This window comes from Spinacia oleracea, chromosome 6 (genome assembly GCF_020520425.1).
Source record: "Spinacia oleracea cultivar Varoflay chromosome 6, BTI_SOV_V1, whole genome shotgun sequence".
NCBI lineage: Eukaryota > Viridiplantae > Streptophyta > Magnoliopsida > Caryophyllales > Amaranthaceae > Spinacia > Spinacia oleracea.
The window spans coordinates 121,498,215-121,522,994 of record NC_079492.1 but is presented as its reverse complement, the minus strand read 5'-3'; the positions used below and the strand labels follow the sequence as shown (position 1 = coordinate 121,522,994).

General features: G+C 35.4%; 1 protein-coding gene, 2 long non-coding RNA genes and 2 other non-coding genes across 5 annotated transcripts; all 5 read right to left on the bottom strand.

The window, feature by feature from the left end:
* Positions 1 to 3,797: 3,797 nt before the first annotated feature.
* Positions 3,798 to 4,406, bottom strand: LOC110805411 (uncharacterized). The gene is made up of 2 exons (XR_002538010.2): positions 4,123 to 4,406; positions 3,798 to 4,030 (listed from the first exon to the last, which is right to left on the bottom strand). It is a non-coding gene; the product is annotated as an uncharacterized lncRNA (long non-coding RNA).
* A 4,814-nt stretch (positions 4,407 to 9,220) lies between these two features.
* Positions 9,221 to 12,517, bottom strand: LOC110805409 (60S ribosomal protein L4-1). The gene is made up of 2 exons (XM_022011011.2): positions 11,317 to 12,517; positions 9,221 to 9,506 (listed from the first exon to the last, which is right to left on the bottom strand). Exons 1-2 carry the CDS (start codon positions 12,427 to 12,429, stop codon positions 9,393 to 9,395), a joined length of 1,227 nt encoding a protein of 408 aa, XP_021866703.1. The 5' UTR covers positions 12,430 to 12,517; the 3' UTR covers positions 9,221 to 9,392.
* LOC130464748 (small nucleolar RNA SNORD14) lies at positions 10,177 to 10,298 on the bottom strand. The gene has a single exon (XR_008925099.1). It is a non-coding gene; the product is annotated as a small nucleolar RNA SNORD14 (small nucleolar RNA).
* LOC130464764 (small nucleolar RNA SNORD14) lies at positions 10,572 to 10,693 on the bottom strand. Its single transcript, XR_008925114.1, has one exon. It is a non-coding gene; the product is annotated as a small nucleolar RNA SNORD14 (small nucleolar RNA).
* A 3,204-nt stretch (positions 12,518 to 15,721) lies between the features above and the next one.
* LOC130463837 (uncharacterized) lies at positions 15,722 to 22,518 on the bottom strand. The gene is made up of 5 exons (XR_008923996.1): positions 21,939 to 22,518; positions 21,622 to 21,686; positions 16,841 to 20,986; positions 16,524 to 16,588; positions 15,722 to 15,888 (listed from the first exon to the last, which is right to left on the bottom strand). It is a non-coding gene; the product is annotated as an uncharacterized lncRNA (long non-coding RNA).
* Between the last annotated feature and the right edge of the window lie 2,262 nt (positions 22,519 to 24,780).

Below are 24,780 nucleotides of genomic sequence, written 5' to 3'. Positions count from 1 at the left end.
GCTGAGTGATGCGAGCAGTGAGGCGCCAGGAGAGGCGCACAACGGGGCGCTGGGCGATGCGAATGGGGCGCTGGGCAATGCGCAGGAGGCGCTGCAGGGGTCGGGTGCTGAGGCGCTAGGCAATGCGTCTGATGTGCAGGGTCAGCAGCAGCAGCATGGTGCGCAAGGGAATACAGGGCGTACTGCTGTTGTGTGCGAGAAGAATAGAGAGCAAGGGAATGCAGGCCTTGCCACAGCTGCGTGTGAGCAGCGTTGTGAACAAGGGAGTGAGGTAATCCAGCCAGCAGTTACGAGTGATGAGGGAGCTCGTGGGGATACGAGTCAGGAATTGGGAAGAGGGAAGAGGGAAAAATTTCAGTCGACGAAGCTGCGAGGGCATCTCCTACATACAATACGGGAAAAATATAGCACTTCTACAGACTCATCTACGACATCATCTTCCTCAGGTACTCTGTATCCTATCACATATTTTGTTAATTATGAACGTTTTTCTCCAAAACACAGAAATTTTATTGCAGCTTTACAGGAAGAAAAGGCACCTAAAACATTTAAACAGGCTATGCAACATGAGGGATGGCGAAAAGCAATGTCTGCTGAAATTGATGCTCTTGAGGAACAAGGCACTTGGACATTAGAGACCTTGCCAGCAGGAAAGAAAGCACTTGGGAGCAAATGGGTGTACACAGAAAAACGTGATGAAGATGGGAAGCTGTTGCGCCTTAAGGCAAGGTTAGTTTGTTTGGGTAATCATCAGGAGGAGGGGTTGGATTACAATGAGACATTTGCTCCTGTGGCAAAAATGTCAACAGTTCGCACTTTCTTGGCCGCTGCCGCGGTTAAGAATTGGGAGGTTCACCAGATGGATGTCCATGATGCATTTTTACATGGTGACTTAGAGGAGGAGATTTATATGAAGATTCCACCTGGATTTCAAAAGAATAATTCTGATAAAGTATGCAGAATGAGAAAGTCGTTGTACGGTTTGAAACAGGCTCCTCGATATTGGTTTGAGAAATTGTCTACGGCCCTATTATCTTATGGGTTCCAGCAATCGTATTCTGATTACTCTTTGTTCACTCTTTCCAAAGGTTCGTTGCAATTGAGTGTGCTCATTTATGTAGACGATATGATTGTTGCAGGAAATAATACTTTTGCACTTGAGAGTTTTAAAGCATATTTGAGTGAATGTTTTAAAATGAAAGATCTTGGAGCCTTGAAGTACTTTCTCGGCCTCGAGGTAGCTCGCAGCAGTCTTGGTTTCTATGTTTGTCAGAGAAAGTATGCCTTGGATATTATTACAGAAACTGGGTTGTTGGGAGCAAAGCCGGTTGACTTTCCGATGGAACAGAATCATAAACTGGCATTGGCAGAAGGAAAGGAGTTGGAAGATGGAGAGAAGTATAGACGTCTGGTTGGCCGTCTGATTTATTTAGCAGTAACAAGACCTGACTTGGCGTACTCTGTTCACATTTTGTCACAGTTTATGCAGGCACCGAAAAAGGAACACTGGGATGCAGCCCTACGTGTTGTTCGGTACTTGAAAAAGTGTCCGGGTCAAGGGATACTCCTCCGCTCTGACAGTTCGTTGCAACTAGAAGGTTGGTGTGATTCTGATTGGGCGAGTTGTCCGTTGACTCGTCGTTCGTTGACTGGTTGGTTTGTTCTCCTTGGGTTGTCTCCGGTGTCCTGGAAGACCAAGAAACAACATACTGTTTCTCGTTCCTCGGCAGAAGCAGAATATCGTTCAATGGCAGCTTTGACATGTGAGTTGAAATGGTTAAAGCAACTACTGAGCGACTTGGGGGTGGCGCACAAACCAGGTATGAGCATGTTTTGTGATAGTCAGTCTGCATTGCATATTGCACAGAATCCGGTGTTCCATGAGAGGACGAAACACATTGAGGCAGACTGTCATTTTATTCGTGATGCGATTAAGGAAGGGATTATTTGTCCGTCGTATGTTTCGACAAAGGTACAGTTGGCAGATATATTCACCAAAGCATTGGGGAAAGCGCAATTTGAGTTTTTTCTTGACAAGATGGGCATTCGAGATCTTCATGCTCCACCTTGAGGGGGGGATGTTATAATATAGGACATACGGAGTATACGGAGTGTACGGAGTATAATAGTGTTATTAATGTTAATATTGTAGAGTCCTATTTATGTTAAGTTACTTGTTTAACCTCCTTAGGTTAATTACGTTGTAATATATATATACGTGGTTAATGAATGAGAAGAACAGGAGTTTGAGCCGTATTTGTCAGAATTTGATCACAATTTGAAGTTACCAATTCATTAAATACAAATTTCTGAAAAAAATGCAACTCGATCTTTTATGGGTTATTCACATATCACGATTGCAAATTCTTCATGGGTAAGCCTATTATACGTTTTTACAGAGTATATGTTGTTAACTAGGGGTGCAAATGAGCCGAGCCGGTCAATAAACTACTCAGGCTCTAGCTCGTTTAAAGCTCGTTCATGTTCGTTCATTTATTAAACGAGTCGAGCTTGAACAACTTTTGAAGCTCGCTTAATAAACGAGCTTGAACATGAACATATGTATGCTCGTTCATTAAGTTCATGAACAACTCGTTCATTTATGTTCGTGATCGAACAAGTTCGTCTAGTTATGTTATGTATCATATTTTAACATATATATATATACGTTTTTCAAATATAAATAAAAATCATATTTTTGACTTTTGAAATCTATAATAGAATAAAAATATTTTGAAATAAAATTTTAATTGTTAAATTAGTGCTCTTTGACTCTTTCTAAATTATTAGTTTGTTTATCAAATAAAGTGTACTTTAATGTTTATTATTAGATATGATTATAATTTGTTAGATTTTCAAGTGGTTATACTCTAAATCTCGTTTAAGAAAACTCGTTCATGAAAAAAGCTCGTTTATAAACTCGGCTCGATTAATAAATGAGTCGTTCACGAATAGTTCGCGAACACAATTAAAATCTTTTAAACGAACCGAGCTTGAACAAATTTTTGAGCTCGGTTAAAAGCTCTGGCTCGGGCTCGAGCTCGCATAAGTTAAATGAACATGAACATGAACATGAACATGAACATGAACAGGGTAAAGCTCGGCTCGGCTCTTTTGCACCCCTATTGTTAACACTTACAGTAACATAATATTCGTACAAGTATTAAAAAAAGAGGAGAGAGATCGGGTGTTGGTGTGTGTAGACGTCTACTTTTGACCCTCGTTCCTATTCGGAAAGTTCGATGAAGAAATTATAATCCACTTGTTATTAATGCACGCTGATTCATGGAATGGCGATACTCGACTGATTGAATAATTCATCCGGAATAGAACCTGCTAATTACAGTAACGGCTAAAAATAGAAAACATTTTAAAATAAGTGGAACGTGTATAAAGTCATAATCGCATCCCAATACGTCTTTGAAACGAAGTTAAATACCGACTGAAAATCGGAAATAAAAGATACGAAGTAGAATTTAGTTGGCCGCTAAATTAAACCAAGGTGCACTACTTTAGAGTTTTGCCTAGCGCAGCTTTTGACAGTTTCGTTCAATAATCTAACTCAAATTCAAGGCTCCGCCTCCAGCCCTCCTAAGTTAAAGTAATTGAATGGTCTAAGCGATTAATTGAAAGCTGCTTAAACTCTCATATGTGTGATTTCCTTACCCTCTATTTGCTACAGTACGCATTGTTTATGCAATTAATTCTTTCGTTACATAATATAAAATCGTGTATATTAGTGATCACGTGCATATAGGATTAGTATGGTATAACTTGAATGGAGATAAAATTAGACATAAAGTATAAACATTAATTTTGTTTATAGAAAAGGTCCAAATGTAGTTAGGTAGCCTTTTCCCGAGCTTATTTTGAATTTAAGAAATGAAAAGATCGTCCATTATGAGCATGTTATTCAATGATCGATCACACACTTACAAACGCACTGCAATTTCTCCAAGCAGTACTCAGACTTGTAGTCTTAACTCTTAAGGCGTCTTCGTCTTAAGGCTCTCAACTTTGGGCTTGCCCTCTGCACTTGGATATATAGTTGAATATGATCAGGAAGACATAATAAATTAATTAATTTGATTTACGAGTATTTTCATAAGATTACTTACTTACCCCCAATATAATGCCAAGTGACAGCAGAAGCACTAGTTTGTGAATTAGAGCTAAGAGTGGAAATATGAGGCAGTGATCGAGCCCAATCTTCAAAAGCCTTTGCTGATTCAGACTTGATTTCTGCCATCTATCTCTTTCAATTAAGTTTCTGATTTCTTATGAGCTTGCTTCTGGTTGAACTCAAGCTACATGATTTCCAATCCTTAAATAGACCGACATGTAACGTCAAAGATGCTAATTACAAAATTAAAATGGCCACTAGAGTACATATTCGAAGAAAGGCATATGGTTCCTATATATGTGAGTGGAAGAAAACAAATATTCTAGATAATATCCATGCAATTAATTTATACCGTATTGTAGATAAATATCCATCCAGTGATGTGTAATGTAAGTCAACGACATGACGGCCTCAGTAAGAATCACTCAAATTAGTGACATGGCAACACACCACGTTCGATTTCAATACTACAAAAATGCGTGGAAATCAACCTAGGTGACCAAGTGTATGAGCAATTACATACGTAACACTCTCGATTTACTAACTTTAAATAAATGAGAAATAATACATACTTTATAAATATTTGCGGAAGCTTACATCTAAATCGGAGGCATCACCGCCACACTTGACCACATTGTCAAGTGCTAAGGCTTACAAAACTTAAACTATTACAACTCGATTACTAGGTGGTCTATTTACAACTGAAAAGTATTAAACTGTCATAAAAGACTATACGATAACACTTGAGCTCCTTCATCTTGAATTGCGATCTTTCACGATCAATCTGCTCCAGTTAATATTGACTGCTCACCATAGAGGACAAATTCCAAAAGGATCGTCGCAGGGCCACCATAAGAAAAAGACATGGCCGCAAACACACATAGCAAATAAACACACACGTCAGCAAAAAGCTGAGTAATCACCCGTTACAAACAGAAACATACTAAAATAGAGTAATAAAGTGTCATGTAAATAATGTAGTATGAAACTACATTTCAAGTATGATCCCAAAAATAAAACTAACTCCATACTATACGGAAACTATAAATCTTCTCTTCATATGAACCTCAAATATATTGATATGATCTTTTCCTCTACTAAACGTACTCAAACCAATAGGTGCCATATTTGCTCTTTGTTCTATACCTAGCCTTGGACATGGGTAATTCGAATAATAAACCAACAAGTATAAAAACTTGAAACTCTCAATAGCTACTAGAAAGACTCTCTGAGTCAAGGCCACTTTTGGACCAAATCCCACTTTTGGGGAGATTAAGAAAAATAAAGATTGTATCTTGCTCCTCTACTAATGGTTATCATCTCCTTACCAACATGCCAAGGACTAAGGTATATAACGTTGAGCCTCAAACCAATAATATGATAATTATTCTCAACATTTTCTCATCATCTGATCAGTACCCACTTTAGATTAATAATCGATATTTCTCAATACTGGCACAAAGTCCAAATAACAATTGACGGAAGATTAGCAATCCATTACTTAAACTTTACTCCTTTAAGACAAAAGTATGTACTACTGCCCAATATTTATTTCAATCATTATATTCTCAACAACTGAACTAGCCCTTAATAACCAGTAATATATTTCCTCTTAAGCACTAACTAAACCTCAAGCAAAATGTCGAACATCCTTATTAACAAAAATCCCAAAATTCTAAACAATAGTGCAAAACAGCAAATTGAAATCTACGAGCAAATAACAAACATCAGATCGCTAATTATACCTTGAAAACAATATAATTCAACTCAAAACAAAATCATCAATAACCTCTCGTATGATACATTTCCAAATCACATATAAACATCTATACAAATATAAATCGTACAGTTTGCACACCAAAATCAGAACAGTGCGATAACATATAATTAAGGAATATATACGAACAACTCCAAAGAATTAGGTGCACGTGATTACAAATAATAATATACACAAACAATTAGAAGGGACTAAGCGTGATTACACATAGTAATAATAATTCACACTATACAAATGACTCGAAAAGACTGGGTGTGCGTGATTACCTTCCGAGGATTCGAGACCGTGCATTAGAACAATAAAGACTCGCCTACCCACTACATCTCGACGACAACGTATCAATTTAAATCCATAAGCTAAAAGATCATGGTTGGTATATGGTGATAGGGATTCACGCAACATATTGTTTTGATCTTTGACGAAGGTACGTACATGATGATCTTCCTATGAGATTCAATATGTGGTCACTAAATTTGGAGTTTGACTTTCCACAAATTACCGAACAAAAAAAAAAAGATGATTATGGGTTCTTAATTTATACGCAACTCCATACGATTACAATGTAAAACGGCTGCACTAAGATTTTCTAAAAATAATTAGGGTTAACGGAATATATATAGGTGCTCGTAATAAGAGTCCTACTAATTTTAAAATAACGTTTTTAAACTTTCTGAAAATATTAAAAGAGATTAACTAAAAACGGAAATAAATACATTTTTGACAATAAAATATATTTTATAAAATTATAAAATATTGGGTATTACAACATACTCCCTCCGTATTTATTTAATGGATACACTTGACCGTACACGTGTATTAAGAAAAAGAATTGAACGAAATAAAGTAATAAAACAAGTGAAGTTGAAGTAGATAAATTATTTAATTAGAGGGTGGGGTTGATAAGTTACTAAAAATGATAAGTGTATCTCTTAAATAAATACGACCAAAAAAGACAAGTGTATCCCTTAAATAAATACAGAGGGAGTACTTACATACGATGAGGTCGCGCTTTATTATCTTCACGGAACAAAAGGGTTGTCTTTAAGGACTCTTTGACGGTCGCGTCACAGCTAACCCTAGTTATTTTTTGTGTATACAAGTTATATTTTATCTTAGGTATCTTCTACGACACAATGTATTGTATACTCAAGCGATCATATTGATCTCAATTACTTCCTCCGTTCTTTTTTAAATGACACAATTATTTAGGCACGTTTGCCAATGCACGATTTCAAACATTAATATCTCTAAATGTGGATCGGAAAAAATTATAAAAAGTTGATATTTAAATAATATTTACTGATACGAATCTAATAAGACCCCACACGACTATGTTTATTCTTATGTATAAACCACAAAAGGAAGTCAAATGTGTTTGTGTGAATAGTGTATAAAACCCCATTGTGTCATATAAATAAGAATAGAGGAAGTATTATTAATTAGATTTTAGTCCGTGCGATGCACGAATTCTATTAAATTGTTAAGTTAAAATAAAACTCTTATTTTACCAATTAACTGCTATATTTATATATAGATTGGTTTTTATTTTGGATTGAATTTCATTTTAGATTTATTTTTTAATTATTAGAGTGTTTGATTTTAGATGAAATTGTATATGCGTAATATTGATAATTAATTAATAAAAATATCTATGTGGCCCCTAATTATTTATCTACGTGGCATTCGACTTTTTTAATTCAAAATATTATTTTTCATTGGTCGAAACATTAGAATTTCCTACGTGACGCTCTAATATTGGATTAGTGTTTGATTTTTTATTGAATTTTATTTTAGATGTGTTTGATTTTGGATGAATTTTATTTTAGATTAGCGTTTGATTTTGGATGAATTCTATTTTAGATTTATTTTTTTAATTATTAGAGTGTTTGATTTTGGATGGAGTTTTATATTAGTAATTAATTAATTAAAATATCTGCGTGTCACCTAATTAATTATCTACGTAGCACAAGATGAGACTTTATTCGATTTTATTAATTCAAACATAAATTAGAAATCTTATTTTTCATTGGGCGAAACCCTTAGATCTCCTATGTGGCGTTCATGACTATGGTGTCTATGGTGTTTTGATGGAGTTCATGACTAATCCTTGAAAATTTGAGGTCATGAAAATGTATGGTGTATACTCTTAATAACAACATTTAGAGCATGTTTGGTATAACACTTTTCAAGTGTTGGAATTGGTATCAATTAACTAATTTCATTACCTATTGTTTGGTATGGGAGGCGGGTAACACACCCCATTTCCAAAGGGTAACCATTTCCACTAATTTGTTACCTCTCCTAAGTCCTAACCTTGTGGTAACAAAGTGTTACCCTCCCCAATCCCTAATTTGATACAAGAGATGTATTGTTTTCCTTAGGTATACCAAACAAGAAATAATGATAATACTTAACATTACCATTTCTCCTTAAATGATTCCAATCCATTTCATTTCCTGTATTCATACCAAACATGCACTTAGAAAGATATAAATGACTGTGAGGACCCTAATGGTTGAAGCAGCTTCCAAAGAAACAAAAAAATCAACTTAGGATCAATTCTCATCGCCAAAAGTATTTTGTAGAAAACTCGGGCAAGATCATTCACCGTAGGTATGTCCTCTGAAGCCAACATTACGTAGGCGGGAATTCACGAAAGTTGTTGGCTGGCGGCTGCTCAACTTTACGAGCGCAATGCAGTGATAGTTGGTTCCTATTCGTGAAAATAAAGAAGATGGTTTATTTAGTTTGATATATTGTGATTTATGAGGTCCATAATCCATATACTAAGTCTGTAGCCTATTGACTATTGTTCCTTATAAAAGGTACGAGCATTTCACACCAACATATCATTCCTCTCTCAGGCTACTTGATTGAAGACAAGAATAGCCCGTTGCTGCCTACCTTGATTCACTGAGGCATGGGGATAATTTTATAGAACTGTTTATCATCCAGCATTGCGCATTGCTCATTGCTCATTGCTATACGAATGGAATGTTCGCCTTGGTAGACATATCACGTGCAGGATGTTAGTGCTGAAATGGAATTGTGGTATCACAGCCTCACGGGATAAGATGCTTCGGAGAATCCAAATTGAAAAACCGACTGCAATTGTTTGGCTATGTCATATAGGCATATAGCTCATACACTTGCACCAGCATCAAGAGGCACGAATTTGTAGAATTGGAGTTGGATTAATGAAGATATTATCACAAGTCATGGGTACCAGATATGAACGCAAATATGCAAGGTAAACTACCCAATCCCATAAAGAAACTTTCCTGATTGATCCTCTGTAATATAACTTTGACAATAAAAAATGATACTCTGTAATATAATACTCCACATTGATCCGGATCATAAAAATACACTGTCAAGGTTCCAATTAAACAGCCTTCCAACTACAAACGCTATAGGAACAAGCGCTAAACTCAGCAGATTGAAAAGCTTAATCAAATTTCTCTATCAAAACTTTTATCTAAAAGGCCAAATTTACTGTGATACACCGAGCCACTTAGTGAAGTTCTCAAACTCTGTGTAGTCTGAATCTGAAATCATCGTCTTGTAGAACGATCTTCCTGAAGCCTTGATGGCAGCAAGCTCCTCCTGCTCAAGATTAAGCAGCAAGCAAAATTAGCTATTCAAATACATATACATATACAGAGATTACAATAGACTCAGCGAACCAAAAGCAACTAACTACGAGTTCATTCCCATACCAAGTTTTTTACAGATACTTGATCATCAAACCAAAGTCATACCGAGTAAATCTTAAAACTATGACATCAACAGCTTATCAAGAAACCAGAAATTCCAATTACAAACTCGAGATCAATCAGACTAAGAAATGACTAACAAAATAACTACAGTATAAATAAACATGGATGCAAACCTAATCAAACACTATATCATACTACACAGAGTGAGAAGATTTCAATGGTAACAGAATAAATTTGAAACCCAACAAACTACAAGCACATGAGAACATGACCAAAATCACAAGCTATTGCACCAAGCTTTTGATGCTTTGAAAGTGTATTTTTTAAGGATCCCCTCAACAATAAAAATGAACAATCAAGTTCTTAACTAGCAATGCCAGCTATACATAATCAGTTCACCTAAACAAAGCCATTGAAGATTTTCTAAAATGTTTTTCTATAATTTCTGTTATTCCCTGTTAATCTCAGTCAAGCACAATGAAGCAAATATTCATTGCTTGAAGACTGTCATGCACAGCTATTACCAAAATCAAAGCATTTAGGCAAGTAATTAAAGAGGTCTCAGACATCCAAGGAAGGATAGAACAGCATTAGCTCTCAAGTCTGCGCAGACGAAAGCTCTTAGGCGGCCACTGCGAATGTTTTGAGAAACAAGCTTTTCAATTTATCATCATAGACCACTACTATAACAACTTATAATTCCATCCTAATTTACTAATTCTTTTTTTTTGAGGATTCCCTAAATATGAACCATCAAGTTCTTTGACTAACAGCAACGCCAGCTATACATAATCAGTTCTCTTAAAGAAAGCAATTCCAGAATTTCTAAAACGTATTCTATCATATCTGCTTGTCCCTGTTAATCTATGTCAAGCACAATGAAACAAACATTCTGTTCTTGAAGACTGCCAAGCACAATTATTACCAATATCAAAGTATTAGTAATTAAAGAGGTCTCAGACATCCAAGGAAGGATAGAACAGCATTAGCTCTCAAGTCTGCGCAGACGAAAGCTCTTAGGCGGCCACTGCGAATATTTTGAGAAACAAGCCTTTCCATTTATCATCATAGACCAGTAGACCACTATAACAATTTACAATTCCATCCTAATTCACTAAACTTATCACCTACCTATAAGCCTACAACTAATGGGTTGAACTAGCATGTTTCAATTTATGTACTATTTCCAATCATGTCAAAAATTCAAACTATATTGATAAGTTGAAAACATCAGTCATTTGCCACATTTCCATGATCATCGGAAATAACCTTCAGCGATTCAAAGTGTTTATCAAGTTTTAATAAACTGTAAAATATTGATCACCGTGATTTGCGGGCCAAACCCATATTTTTAAGGGAAAATCAAACAAACTTTTACCATTTTCAATTTATTACTTGAAAAACGTGGTCAAAGCAGCATCAGCCCTGCCAATTATGATAATCTATCACCAATTTCAATAGAATCAGTTTTTCATCATCACATATGGTTCTTTTTATGTTCAAACTCCAAATAATTTCAATTGATATCAACCAATAAAGCCTCATAACTAAGCAAAATGAAATTCCAACAAGAAGAAACAATAACTTCAACAAAGCAATAACAAAATATAAAAAATAAATAAAATGCACTGAACAAAAACCTAGGAAATGCAATCCATGATGATAATATATTAAAAAAAATAAGGAGAAAGATATACCTTAGAGAGAACCTTCCTCTTCTTCTGAAGCTTGCTCTCCTTGGAAGCAGCCCTCTGTTTCTCAGCCAACAAAGACATCCTTTTAGCAGTCTTAGCATAGGGGTTCAACTTCAACATGACATTGAGATTCTTCAATGGGTTCTTCTTCAATGGAGCCCGAACATAATCCTTCTTAATCGGCCTAACAATAGACTGAATCTCATCAGAGTTGATAATCCTAGCAAGATCACCATTCAACATCTTAGCTCTAGGCAACAGGTACTTGTTCTTCTTCTCAGAAGGCTTATCAAACGACCCGTAAATTACATCGAGCTTCTCGAAAGCACTCTTGGTCCAGATCACAAACCTACCCAAATGACCCCCTGGAGCAAGCTTCAACAAGTTCAGCCTGTCAACATGGCAGATTTCTACACCCGGAAGATTCCTGAATGCCTTCACAAGCTTCGCACCCTCGGTGGCGTAAACGATAAGAGGACCCTTGCGAGAAATGTACCTCCTGTTCCTCATCTTACCCTTACCAGCACGAATAGCAATGGAGTCCTTCGCCTTCTCGACATCGGGTAGAGCACCGATGGACTTCAACACCTTCAAAGCAGCAGAGGTCTTCTCGACGCTCTCAATCGAGTCGGAAACGACAAGAGGAAGCTCAGGCACAGTCTCGATCTTGTGACCACGAGCGAGAACAAGAGCAGGGATCGCAGTGGCAGCAATGGCGGATACGACGGCGTACCTCTTCTGGTTAACATTGATTTTCCGGTGCCATTTCCTCCAGATCTTGGTAGGAGCGAACATGCGACCACCACGACACATGTTTCCGAAAGCTCCTTGTCCAGCACGGTGGGTACCGCCACCAGGAACACGGGGAATACGGGAGACTGCACGTCCAGTACCCCAGGACTCAGCGGAGGTCTGGTGACCGGCTTTTTTGGATACGGCGTAGGGTTGACGGGCATTTTTTGACATGAGGGAATGGACTTCGTTGACGACGTCAGGGCGGATTGGGGCTTTCATAACGTCGGGAAGATGAGCTGTGGGGGTGGAGTCGGTGGACATGTCGGATTCGACAGTCTGGATTGACACCAGAGGGCGGGCTGCGGCCGCGGTGGACGACATTTTTGGAGAAGAGAGAAAATGGAAAGGGGATGGCCGATGGCGGCAGGGGAAGTGTGACTTAAATTACAAAATGAATTCATTACTCCTTAGGGTTTTGTCTAATGGAGTGAGTAGGTTAGGTTTTTCACTTTTTGGGCCTGGGTTTTATTCAAGCAACACGACTACACCAGGAGATCTTCCATATACATATCCTTAATGGCTATACCAGGAGGGATGTCAATGGGGTGGGTTTCGCGGGAGACCATCCCCGCATCTGCCCCAAGTAGGCGGGGATGGAGGTAGGTTTAGCGGGTGATGGGCTGGGATGGAGGTAGGTTTAGCGGGTGATGGAGTGGGGATAGATATAAAAATCGTACCCGTCTGGGTGATGGGACGGGTGTGGATTTTGTGTTGAACCCGCCCCATTCCCGCCCGCCCAGCCCCATCCCAACTCGCCCCGCTTCATACCCGCCATGATGATGGGTGAGTTTGGATTTATTTGCATCTTTAGGTGATAATATAAATTTAGGTGAGATTTTTATGTTTTTTGTTTGGATTTTTTTTATGACGAGTATTTTTTTTATTATATAGGTTACTTTAGTCATAAGGTTTTTTTTTTCTATATTAACTTTGATTAATCCGTATATATGACAAATGTTTGCTAAATAAAAAAAATTAGGCCGGTATTAGCGCGGGGATAAGACAGGGATGGATACCCAGTTGGGTGGCGGGGCGGGGATGGCTTTTAGCTTACACTCGTTGGGGCGGGGATGGGGATGAATTTTATACCCGTCATGGGTGATGGGGCGGGGATGGGGATGAAAATTTTAGGTGGGGATGGGGATGGAGGGACCTACATCCGCATCCGCCCCGCCCCATTGACATCCCTAGGTATAGCCATCTATTGGTGTACCCCTTCCCAAAGAAAATAAAGAAGCTATATAGACATGTGATTTCTTTTTAAAAAATTGCATATAAATTTTTCAAAAACCAGAATTCTCTCCTTTTTTTTCCCCTTTCCTCAAAGTTTCTCTCTCCCCAAAAGTTTCTCTCTTCTCATTTATACGTGATTTTTTTATCTCAAATAACAATGTCAATCTGAAAATCCGTTTGCGTTTGCGCCGCCATTATCATTCACGACAACGCAGTCTTTGCCACTAGCTGTAAACTTATTTTTCTCCTTTTTCTGATGTTAATTTTCTTATTTTTTCGTGATTTTTGATTGAATTTACATGTTGATTAGAAGCATGTCTTTAATAACTCAATCGAATTTTCCTTTTATGTTCTACATTTGTGCGCACGTCAATTTTTATGTGATTTAGAAATTTTCTGGTTGAATCTCCATATTCTCTTTCCATTTTCTTGCAAAATTTCTTCAAAAATTGGATCTAGAAATTTTTTATGTTCAGATCCGGTTTTTTCAAAATGTTCATATTTATATATAGTTATGTTCATTTTGTAAGATTCTGATGTTCATATCACTTTATTATGAAGAATAAATACATAATTGTTTATTAAGTTATGGAACTTTATAATGTTCATATTATGAGAATAAAATGTTTATTTTGTTGTGTATAATACTTTATTTTTCTTAAAATTGATTTTGTTAATATATGTATGTGATTTAAAATAAAATCTGGTTGACATCTCAATTTTTTGCCAACTTCTTTTCTCAAAAAAGTTCTAGAATGTTGTTTATTGTTTAGATCTATATTTTTTTCGAGGTTCATATGATCGAATGCATGATTATGTTCATTTTGTAATATTCAAATGCTTATAAATATTCTTATTTTATTAAGATTGAAATTGTGTTTGTTGACTAAGTAATGCAACTTAATAATGTTCATTGTCTGAGAATAAAATGTTCCATTATCAAAAAAAATATGTTCAAATTATTAAAAAGTAAGAGGTATGATGTTCATTTTCCGAGATTATGATGTTCATGTCTACTTATTATAAAAAATACACTTATCATGGTTAACTTGATTAAGTTGTGGAACTTAAAAATGTTCATTTTCTGATAATAAAATGTTCATTTTCGGATAATAAAATGTTCATTTTCTGATAATGAAATGTTCATTTTATGATAATGAAATGTTCATTATCATAAAGTTTTATGTTCAAATTATAAAAAGGTAAGAGGTATGAGGTTCAATGTATAACTATTTATGTTCATTTTTTTTATAAGTTCTCTCTTTATTTTTAAAAAACACATTTTCATATTGACTTTAGTAAATAATACATATATAAATTGTGTATATTCATTTTGAGGAAGTGTTATGTTCATTTATAAAATGATTATGATGTTAATTGTGCTTGATTTATATGATAACAGTTCAACCTGTTAATTAAAATTCATTTTAAGCATGTACATTTATAAGCTGTTGAATGTTAGATCAAGTATATACACGTGCTGACTATTTTCCTTAGTCTTACACGCTGCCTACTAGCGTCTCACACCCGTCGGACTAACTAGTCAAGGCACTTCGATGCTTGCTCGATGCTAAGTGATGCTACGAAAGCTTTTGTGTGGAAAATGCTAAGGCCCAAAGTGTATGGATTTTAAAGAATGCTTTGTATTGCTTGAGAGAGAATTACAAGTGTTTGATGCTTTGTACAAATGAATGCCAAGGCCTATTTATAGTGCCTTGGTGGCCTAGAGACTTCTACTCTATAATACTAGTCTTATATGCACGCGATGCGTGCAGGATTATAAAAAAATAAAAAAATGTGTTGTTCCAGCTAATCACCACAAATAATAGGCAAGCAAAATTATTGTTTCAAAGTTGATCTAATGAGAATTTAGACATCATTTCTACTTTAAAAAAAATATATCTAAATATTCAAACAATATAATACTCATTCCCGTACACTTTGAAAAAGCTTAATTGTAATACCGAAATAAATAAATTAATTAAAACATACATAGAATAAAATAGTGTGTTTCATTTTTTGTTCTCACATTGTACTTGCCTAACACTCCTGCGCCCAATCAATTTGCATCACATAACTACCATTAATTATAAGAATGTCCTAGATTAAAATCTTCAATTAGTGGAGGTAGCCCACGAAAAAGTTTTGAAGTTTGAGAATACTTTTTCCATGACTCGACCTATTATGTCCATTAAGCTGCATAAACGTTAATGTAACGCCCCGAATTCTAAACACCATAAATTAGGTTAATTATCTTTAATTAGCAGCGGAAACCCTAATTTAGTCGGAGTGTCACTGCCGTATCTCCCTCGTGGGAAATACAAGGCGACATAACCTTTTTAAATTACTAAAGAAACTTTAATAATAAACACTTTTAACATCTGATTAAACATTAATATTAAAATCTAACTCAAATCATGAAATCAAACTTAGACTTTAAATAATACATCCCTTTATTACTAATGACATAGTTATCTTTACTAAACATCGATCGTGAATTTGGTGGTTGCATCCTCACTCTAAGGCATCCCATGATCTTCTTCGTACCTAAAACAAAAGCAATATCGTGAGTCGAGGCCCAGTAACATACTACCCTAACAACGTAAACTCATTTCAATTCTTTTTATTTACTTTGCAATCAGGGAGAATAGAACATAGTAAAACATTTTCATAAATACAATAAAACATCATTTATAACTTGAAACTTTGATAGTTCCCATTATCTTTCTTAAAACCTTCTTTTTACTTGGTAACTGACTAGTTAGCCTTGCGGGACGTCTCCCACCTTGCGATAGTCCTCAAGGAGCACTCTCCCTTGTTGGACATACGCCCGTACCTAAATAGTTTCTCTTTTAGCTTGCGGTAACCCTCAAGGAGCACTCTCCCTTGTTGGGTGTCCCGCGGTACGGCGGTACGTGCACGACCTAAAAATAGTAACCCCACTAACTGCCAGAACCGGTTACACTTGTATTTATCATGTTTCGTATCTTATTATTAACTCATAGACATCGTTCTTATAAAATCATACATAAACATGCTTGAATATAATCATCATAAAACATACTTTATAAACACATTTCATATCCCACAATCCAATAAAAACATATCATTATAAACATATTTCATAATCTCATCAAAACACATTTCATAAGGGGATTGTGGGTGTTAGCAATAGATGTTACCTCAACCGTAGTTTATACTTCCTGTTCGATGGACCGTTCTTCCTGAGCTTCAAGAACCGGATATTCTTGTAATTTATAAATTACCCGATTAGTAACTATACAAAAATAATATAATATGTAAATACGGTACTCTCTTTTTTTTTAAATGCTTTTGGTTTTGTTATGAAATTAATTTTCAAATTAGTACTTATCCATTAAGTACAATAATTAATTAGAGTTATTTGTTTGACATATGGTTGACACCATTCTTTTATTTATTTATTTTTCCCAATTAGTTGAAAGTAATATACGTATAAAACAAAAGGAAAGTAACTTACTAAAATTGGCTTAGTGTCTAAAAAAGAAAGGTTGACTTTAGTAATGCATAAGTGTATTGTACACTTAGAAAAGGAAACCAAAACAGAGTTTTTTTTTTTTTTTTTTTGGTTTCATGAAACAAGGAAGCACGACGGAAGAAGGGGTTGGGTTGCGTGAGTTAACGGCCGCCACAGGATAGAGCAAGGAGGAGTTCAGGTGGGGACAGAAAGGTCTTGCCGGCACGACTGAGCGGCAGGACCGGTGGTCTGGGCGGCAGTGGAGGTGGTCCGTGTCTGAAGAGAGAGAGCTTAGGAGAGTGTGTGCGTGTTTTGATGTTCGGTTTCGGCAATGGAGTTCTACAATTAGAGCTTGATGTTTGAGAGTAATGGATGAATATATTTGGGTGGAGGAAAACGGAAGATTTTTAGGGTGGTGGTATTATTTTGGACGACGGCAGAGCCGCGGTGGTGGCGGTGGTTCAGCGTGAGAACAAAGGAAAGGAGGCGAGAGGTTATTGTGAGCTACTCCGTATATAAACTTAACTTTTCTTTGGAAACTGATTGTGGTGGAAATGGGGAGCAGGTTCCTCCTCTATTTATAAGGTAATTGGAATTCAATGGACATCATTCATGACCTCACCATGGAAGTAGAGTAAGGAAGAAGGAGAGGTACTTGGGGGTCAAGAAAATGAACTTGGACTGAATTTGGGGTAAAGAGGAGTCAAAGAAACAAGTAAAATTTGACCCTTGTTCTACACATACACGTGGGAGAAGGGGGAGGAAGCTAGGGGATGAGTTTTTTTTTCTTTTTCCTCTTTTTTTTTTTTATCTAGCATTTTGGGTTATTTCAAAGTTGGGTAAAATTCAGAAATTCCTTTGCTATATTTAGGAATCCTATATAAATAGAAATGTTTAATTAAAATCAGATTTTCAAATAATTCTTTATAAAATATCGATAACATAAAATAAATTTAGTTTTCGAATAAAATAAGAACGTTCCGAAATTAAAAATTCGAAATAAATAAGATTTAAGAAGGTAGTTTAAGCTCGTAAAAAAAAATTAAATTATAAAATCTGAAAAAAATAAATCGTGTAACAATATTAAAACTCAATCGCATTAAAACTTCGTTAATTGAAATAAAGTTTGAAATTAGGATTTAAAACGGTTTTAAGCTAAATAAAAGTAATTTAGCATAATTAATCAAGTTTTTAAAATTCGGGGTATTACATTCTTTCCCCCTTAGAAAAAGTTTCGTCCTCGAAACTTGAAAACTAGACGTATAAAATGATTGTTGAAAATCGAAAATATTCGAGTAAAAGTATGATGTTTTATTTTTAAAACCAAGATCTCACAATTTCATTTTAATTCCGACAACATCTAGCCTTCATTTCGCCATCTTCTTTTATGACTCCGCTTCAACTCGAGACCTAGAATCGAAGAGTAAAGAATACAAAAGGGGCAAAATTATATGTTGATCCTTAATCGTCATTAAGGTCAATCAAATTCCGTCATCATCTTTCGTATCTCCACTTTACTTCATAAAAATAGGATCGAGGAGCAAAGGACATAAAAAGGGGCAAACTTGTTAGCATAGACTAAGCTCACATTTTACTTTGTGAGATCCCGTTTGAAAATGTTTTCCACCAAAATAGTAATTTTTAATACAAAATTAAAATTCTGAAGATATATCTATAATGAAAATAAATATTTATCTAACAATTTATAATAGTCAAATAATTTGTAAAAATAATTTATTATAACAATCTCGTACTCTGAGCTCAGGAGAACTTCCATCGAGGTCGGCTTCCATGTATAACGATTACATTACCAATACTATCATGTCAGCATAAACATAATCCATAAAGCATATCATAAAGACATAATTCATTAATTGAAAATTTCACATTCAACATAAGCATAACATTCATATCATAATCATTTGATCTAACACATGAGCATGGTTGATTCACAATACGTTTACATAAAACATCGTGATTCGTACATTATATCATTCTTAGGCGACTAATTGGAGATATTGCGTTTTCGTTCATTCTTGAGCTTCTTTGCTGCAGGAATCTTGTCGTTGACTTTCTTTATTCGATTCGTTTTGATTTCGATCTCCGATCTTTTCTTCTACGTTGAATAACTTCGTTGACTACGTTCGTTGCAGGGGTTCGAGTCAATCACGCAACAGAAAATACATCGTTGGACATACGACTTCGTTACTTATTCTTAGTATTTCAGGTAGACAACCCTCGTATTTTGCGGATAATGCTAAGTCATCAAGTGTGCCTTTATCAGAAACAATCTATCTTCCAGAAAACTTAGTTCATACTACCTGGTTTTATAGACATGTCATTTTGTCGATTTCCTATTCTCAATTCCATTGCATTCCTCAATCATTATATTCATAATTCATTTGGAATTTCATAACATTCATTGATATCATCAACCTGATAGACAAACTAATTATTAATAACTTCTTTTGGTAAGGTCCTCAAAACTTTATATGCAAACCCACTTTCATATTTTCACCATAAATCATGCTCGATTTCGCATAATATTCTTGCATAACCTTTAAAATTTCTAGCTTAGCTTCCTTAACAGAGGCATATCAATCATCATTTAGATAGTAGACTTTTGTTCTTATAAACACCAAAATATTCATCATGAATAACACAGGAAGATAACCCTAAAATCAATTTCATTCTTAACTTGAGCACTTTAAACCTAGAATAACCTTTACTTAATTAATGATCCACCACTCACGAAATACAACCTTATGCTCGTTTGGTACTCTAACATTAATATCATCCTTAAAGATTTCATAAACATAAAAGTTCCTCAAAACAATTCATATCCACAAATTCTTTGAGTTCGCATCGTGCTTAACTTAACTTCTTCCAAGAAAACAGTAATGCTTAAACTTTGCGTAGTCTGTCCAGGGTAGGAAACTTGATAAACGTGAAATCAAGGGAAGTTCGGTTCCAGAGTAAGAGAGATAAATTAAAATAATATCAGCATTGGCGTCATCTTCGTCTTTCATCATGTAAGCTCTTACATATGTTGGTGGTCGTGATGGATTATGATTAACCTTAGCATCGTTGCTTCGTCCGTGATCGGTCGAGCTGAGGTTGCTCCTCCTGTATTCGTGAAAGGTGGTTTATGACAGTCTCTGACGAAATGATCTTTCCTCCACATCGATAACACGTATTCGTTTCTGCACGACACTTACTTCCTATTCATCGGGCATTGCAAAGTTTCGAATAGTTGATCTATCTGATTGATCCATTTTTCAAGTTCCATCGAATCGGGCTTGTCGTCATAGATTGGTGGATTCGAGGGTGAATTTTTTTTTTTTTTTTTTTTCCCGAATAGTGACGCATTTTCTTTCGCTTAGTGTCTTTCGTTTTCCGAGAATCTTTGACTAATTCAGTTAACATCGTACTTGTCGTTCCTAATCGTTCCATAATCTCTTGTGGTCTTCTATAAGTTGGTCGTCATAAATATCATCATGGAAAACATCATTGTGGACGACGTCATCGTGAACGTTGCGCTTATAAGCTTCGTTCGTGGCATCGTTAGTAACCTCGATAGTCGATATTTGCATAACATATTCAATCAAGAAAACATAAATAACAGAAGAATAAATCCCTTTAATCCCGTTCCTACACTCACACTCATTCCATTTTAACTTGACTTGATTTTAACATATTCTTTTTAACTTATTCCTTAAACCTCTTTGCTTAAAGCCTATTGAATTTTATTTCGTGCAAAACCCGTAAGGTTTAGCACTTATGGTCGCAGAACCTTTGCTCTGAATACCAAACTGTAACGCCCCGAATTCTAAACACCATAAATTAGGTTAATTATCTTTAATTAGCAGCGGAAACCCTAATTTAGTCGGAGTGTCACTGCCGTATCTCCCTCGTGGGAAATACAAGGCGACATAACCTTTTTAAATTACTAAAGAAACTTTAATAATAAACACTTTTAACATCTGATTAAACATTAATATTAAAATCTAACTCAAATCATGAAATCAAACTTAGACTTTAAATAATACATCCCTTTATTACTAATGACATAGTTATCTTTACTAAACATCGATCGTGAATTTGGTGGTTGCATCCTCACTCTAAGGCATCCCATGATCTTCTTCGTACCTAAAACAAAAGCAATATCGTGAGTCGAGGCCCAGTAACATACTACCCTAACAACGTAAACTCATTTCAATTCATTTTATTTACTTTGCAATCAGGGAGAATAGAACATAGTAAAACATTTTCATAAATACAATAAAACATCATTTATAACTTGAAACTTTGATAGTTCCCATTATCTTTCTTAAAACCTTCTTTTTACTTGGTAACTGACTAGTTAGCCTTGCGGGACGTCTCCCACCTTGCGATAGTCCTCAAGGAGCACTCTCCCTTGTTGGACATACGCCCGTACCTAAATAGTTTCTCTTTTAGCTTGCGGTAACCCTCAAGGAGCACTCTCCCTTGTTGGGTGTCCCGCGGTACGGCGGTACGTGCACGACCTAAAAATAGTAACCCCACTAACTACCAGAACCGGTTACACTTGTATTTATCATGTTTCGTATCTTATTATTAACTCTTAGACATCGTTCTTATAAAATCATACATAAACATGCTTGAATATAATCATCATAAAACATACTTTATAAACACATTTCATATCCCACAATCCAATAAAAACATATCATTATAAACATATTTCATAATCTCATCAAAACACATTTCATAAGGGGATTGTGGGTGTTAGCAATAGATGTTACCTCAACCGTAGTTTATACTTCCTGTTCGATGGACCGTTCTTCCTGAGCTTCAAGAACCGGATATTCTTGTAATTTATAAATTACCCGATTAGTAACTATACAAAAATAATATAATATGTAAATACGGTACTCTCTTTTTTTTTAAATGCTTTTGGTTTTGTTATGAAATTAATTTTCAAATTAGTACTTATCCATTAAGTACAATAATTAATTAGAGTTATTTGTTTGACATATGGTTGACACCATTCTTTTATTTATTTATTTTTCCCAATTAGTTGAAAGTAATATACGTATAAAACAAAAGGAAAGTAACTTACTAAAATTGGCTTAGTGTCTAAAAAAGAAAGGTTGACTTTAGTAATGCATAAGTGTATTGTACACTTAGAAAAGGAAACCAAAACAGAGTTTTTTTTTTTTTTTTTTTGGTTTCATGAAACAAGGAAGCACGACGGAAGAAGGGGTTGGGTTGCGTGAGTTAACGGCCGCCACAGGATAGAGCAAGGAGGAGTTCAGGTGGGGACAGAAAGGTCTTGCCGGCACGACTGAGCGGCAGGACCGGTGGTCTGGGCGGCAGTGGAGGTGGTCCGTGTCTGAAGAGAGAGAGCTTAGGAGAGTGTGTGCGTGTTTTGATGTTCGGTTTCGGCAATGGAGTTCTACAATTAGAGCTTGATGTTTGAGAGTAATGGATGAATATATTTGGGTGGAGGAAAACGGAAGATTTTTAGGGTGGTGGTATTATTTTGGACGACGGCAGAGCCGCGGTGGTGGCGGTGGTTCAGCGTGAGAACAAAGGAAAGGAGGCGAGAGGTTATTGTGAGCTACTCCGTATATAAACTTAACTTTTCTTTGGAAACTGATTGTGGTGGAAATGGGGAGCAGGTTCCTCCTCTATTTATAAGGTAATTGGAATTCAATGGACATCATTCATGACCTCACCATGGAAGTAGAGTAAGGAAGAAGGAGAGGTACTTGGGGGTCAAGAAAATGAACTTGGACTGAATTTGGGGTAAAGAGGAGTCAAAGAAACAAGTAAAATTTGACCCTTGTTCTACACATACACGTGGGAGAAGGGGGAGGAAGCTAGGGGATGAGTTTTTTTTTTCTTTTTCCTTTTTTTTTTTTTATCTAGCATTTTGGGTTATTTCAAAGTTGGGTAAAATTCAGAAATTCCTTTGCTATATTTAGGAATCCTATATAAATAGAAATGTTTAATTAAAATCAGATTTTCAAATAATTCTTTATAAAATATCGATAACATAAAATAAATTTAGTTTTCGAATAAAATAAGAACGTTCCGAAATTAAAAATTCGAAATAAATAAGATTTAAGAAGGTAGTTTAAGCTCGTAAAAAAAAAAATTAAATTATAAAATCTGAAAAAAATAAATCGTGTAACAATATTAAAACTCAATCGCATTAAAACTTCGTTAATTGAAATAAAGTTTGAAATTAGGATTTAAAACGGTTTTAAGCTAAATAAAAGTAATTTAGCATAATTAATCAAGTTTTTAAAATTCGGGGTATTACAGTTAATCATAGTCATAGTAGATTGAACTCTAATGAAATAACAATTTTATTTTAGTAGCTAAGCAGTCTAAAATATATTGTGTAAGGTAAGTATTATTACTTTTCAAATTATCACTTTTACCATATAGGATAAGTCAGAAATTATAATTAATCTATTATCAGATAAAACTTATCCTTCAAAAAATCAAATATTAATCTATGATAAAGTTATCATGTGTTCAAGAATAAAGAACTTTTCTAGATAAGTTTATTTTTTTTCTCAAAAAAAAAAAGAATAAAGAACTTTTCTTTTAAAGAATTATATACTCCGTACTCCACTTACTCCAAATTGGTGGTGGTGGTGTTCTCACCAAATTACTCCAACCAAACTTTTCTTAATAAAAACAATAAACCCTACTCCAAACATATCTCTTTCTCTCGCCTCTTTTCATCAAAACATCATATCAGGAAATTATCAATTCATCTAATCTCTTCCTCTCGCCTGTTTTTATCAGAAAATCATCAATTTGTCTGATCTTTCTTCGTCGCTCTCTCTTCTTTGGTGACAACACCAGCAACATCAACATTAATAAAGAAGGAGATCTGCCCAATTGCCCAAAGACGCCGACAATATTCCTCACCAACCGCTTCTCATTTTTCTTATTTAGGCTAACTATTATTGGGGTTTCCGGTATCGCTCCGCCGCAATGGTGGTGGTGATGTCTAATTTGATTTATCTGTTAAATTTGAGAATTTTATTTCATCACGATCTTCTTTTGATTTGTAATGCTGGAAATTTATAAAGAAATAGTTGTTTCCGGGAAGAAAATGAGAGAGAATGCCGGCGTGATTTACAACATTAATTGAGTGATTAATGTGTTATTTACTTTGTAACTTGCCTTCTTGTAGCTGTATTCATTAATTGTTGTTGACTTATTTGCTACGGAGTATAAATTTTGACAATTCTATACGTTAGAATTTCGTGATTGAGGATTAGTATTAAACAGTCAGTTTTATAAATTAATTCAATTTGATTAAAAAAATCAGTTAGCTATATGGATTAATTTTTGTTGACTTCTTTGCAATAAATTTTCCCAATTGATTGATTATGTACGTTAAAATTTTGTGATTGATGATTAACAGTAAGTAGTTTTCTAAATTAATTTAATTTAGCTAAAAAAATCAGTTATTAATCTGTATCTTGGACACAAAAATTTGGGTTGTGGGTAACTGGTTATTGGTTAACGGGGGAGGGTATAATTGAGTTTTGGCAAGTGGACACGAAAAGTTAATTTACTACAATACCCTCAGGAGCTGGCTTATAGAATAGAGATTCTACAAGGCTCTCTCTAAGGAGCTCTCTACACATGTCTAGAATGTTCCTCCCTCCTAAGGAACCAGAAAATACATGGAGGGTTCTAAAAAATACTCACAAGTATGTACAAGGATGTTCTAGAGTCATCCATGCTAGAATGCCCTAGAGAAATCCAAGCTAGAAGGCCCAAGAGCATTCTAGAGCCTTCCGGAGGCACTCCAAGGACCTTGCTGCACCATCGTGCCCAAGCGGGCCTCAAAACCCAATTCTGGCACAACCATTGTCTTCATTGGGCCAAAATATGTGGGACCCCCAAGTTTGAGCCCAATCCAAGTTCAT

What these genes read in the sequence shown, in the direction of transcription:
- LOC110805409 (XM_022011011.2), bottom strand. Translation starts at nt 12,429, where the DNA reads ATGTCGTCCACCGCGGCCGCAGCCCGCCCTCTGGTGTCAATCCAGACT. An exon ending in AGAGGAAGGTTCTCTCTAAG is followed by an intron (nt 9,507 to 11,316) that starts GTATATCTTTCT and finishes AATCTTGAGCAG; the next exon opens with GAGGAGCTTGCTGCCATCAA.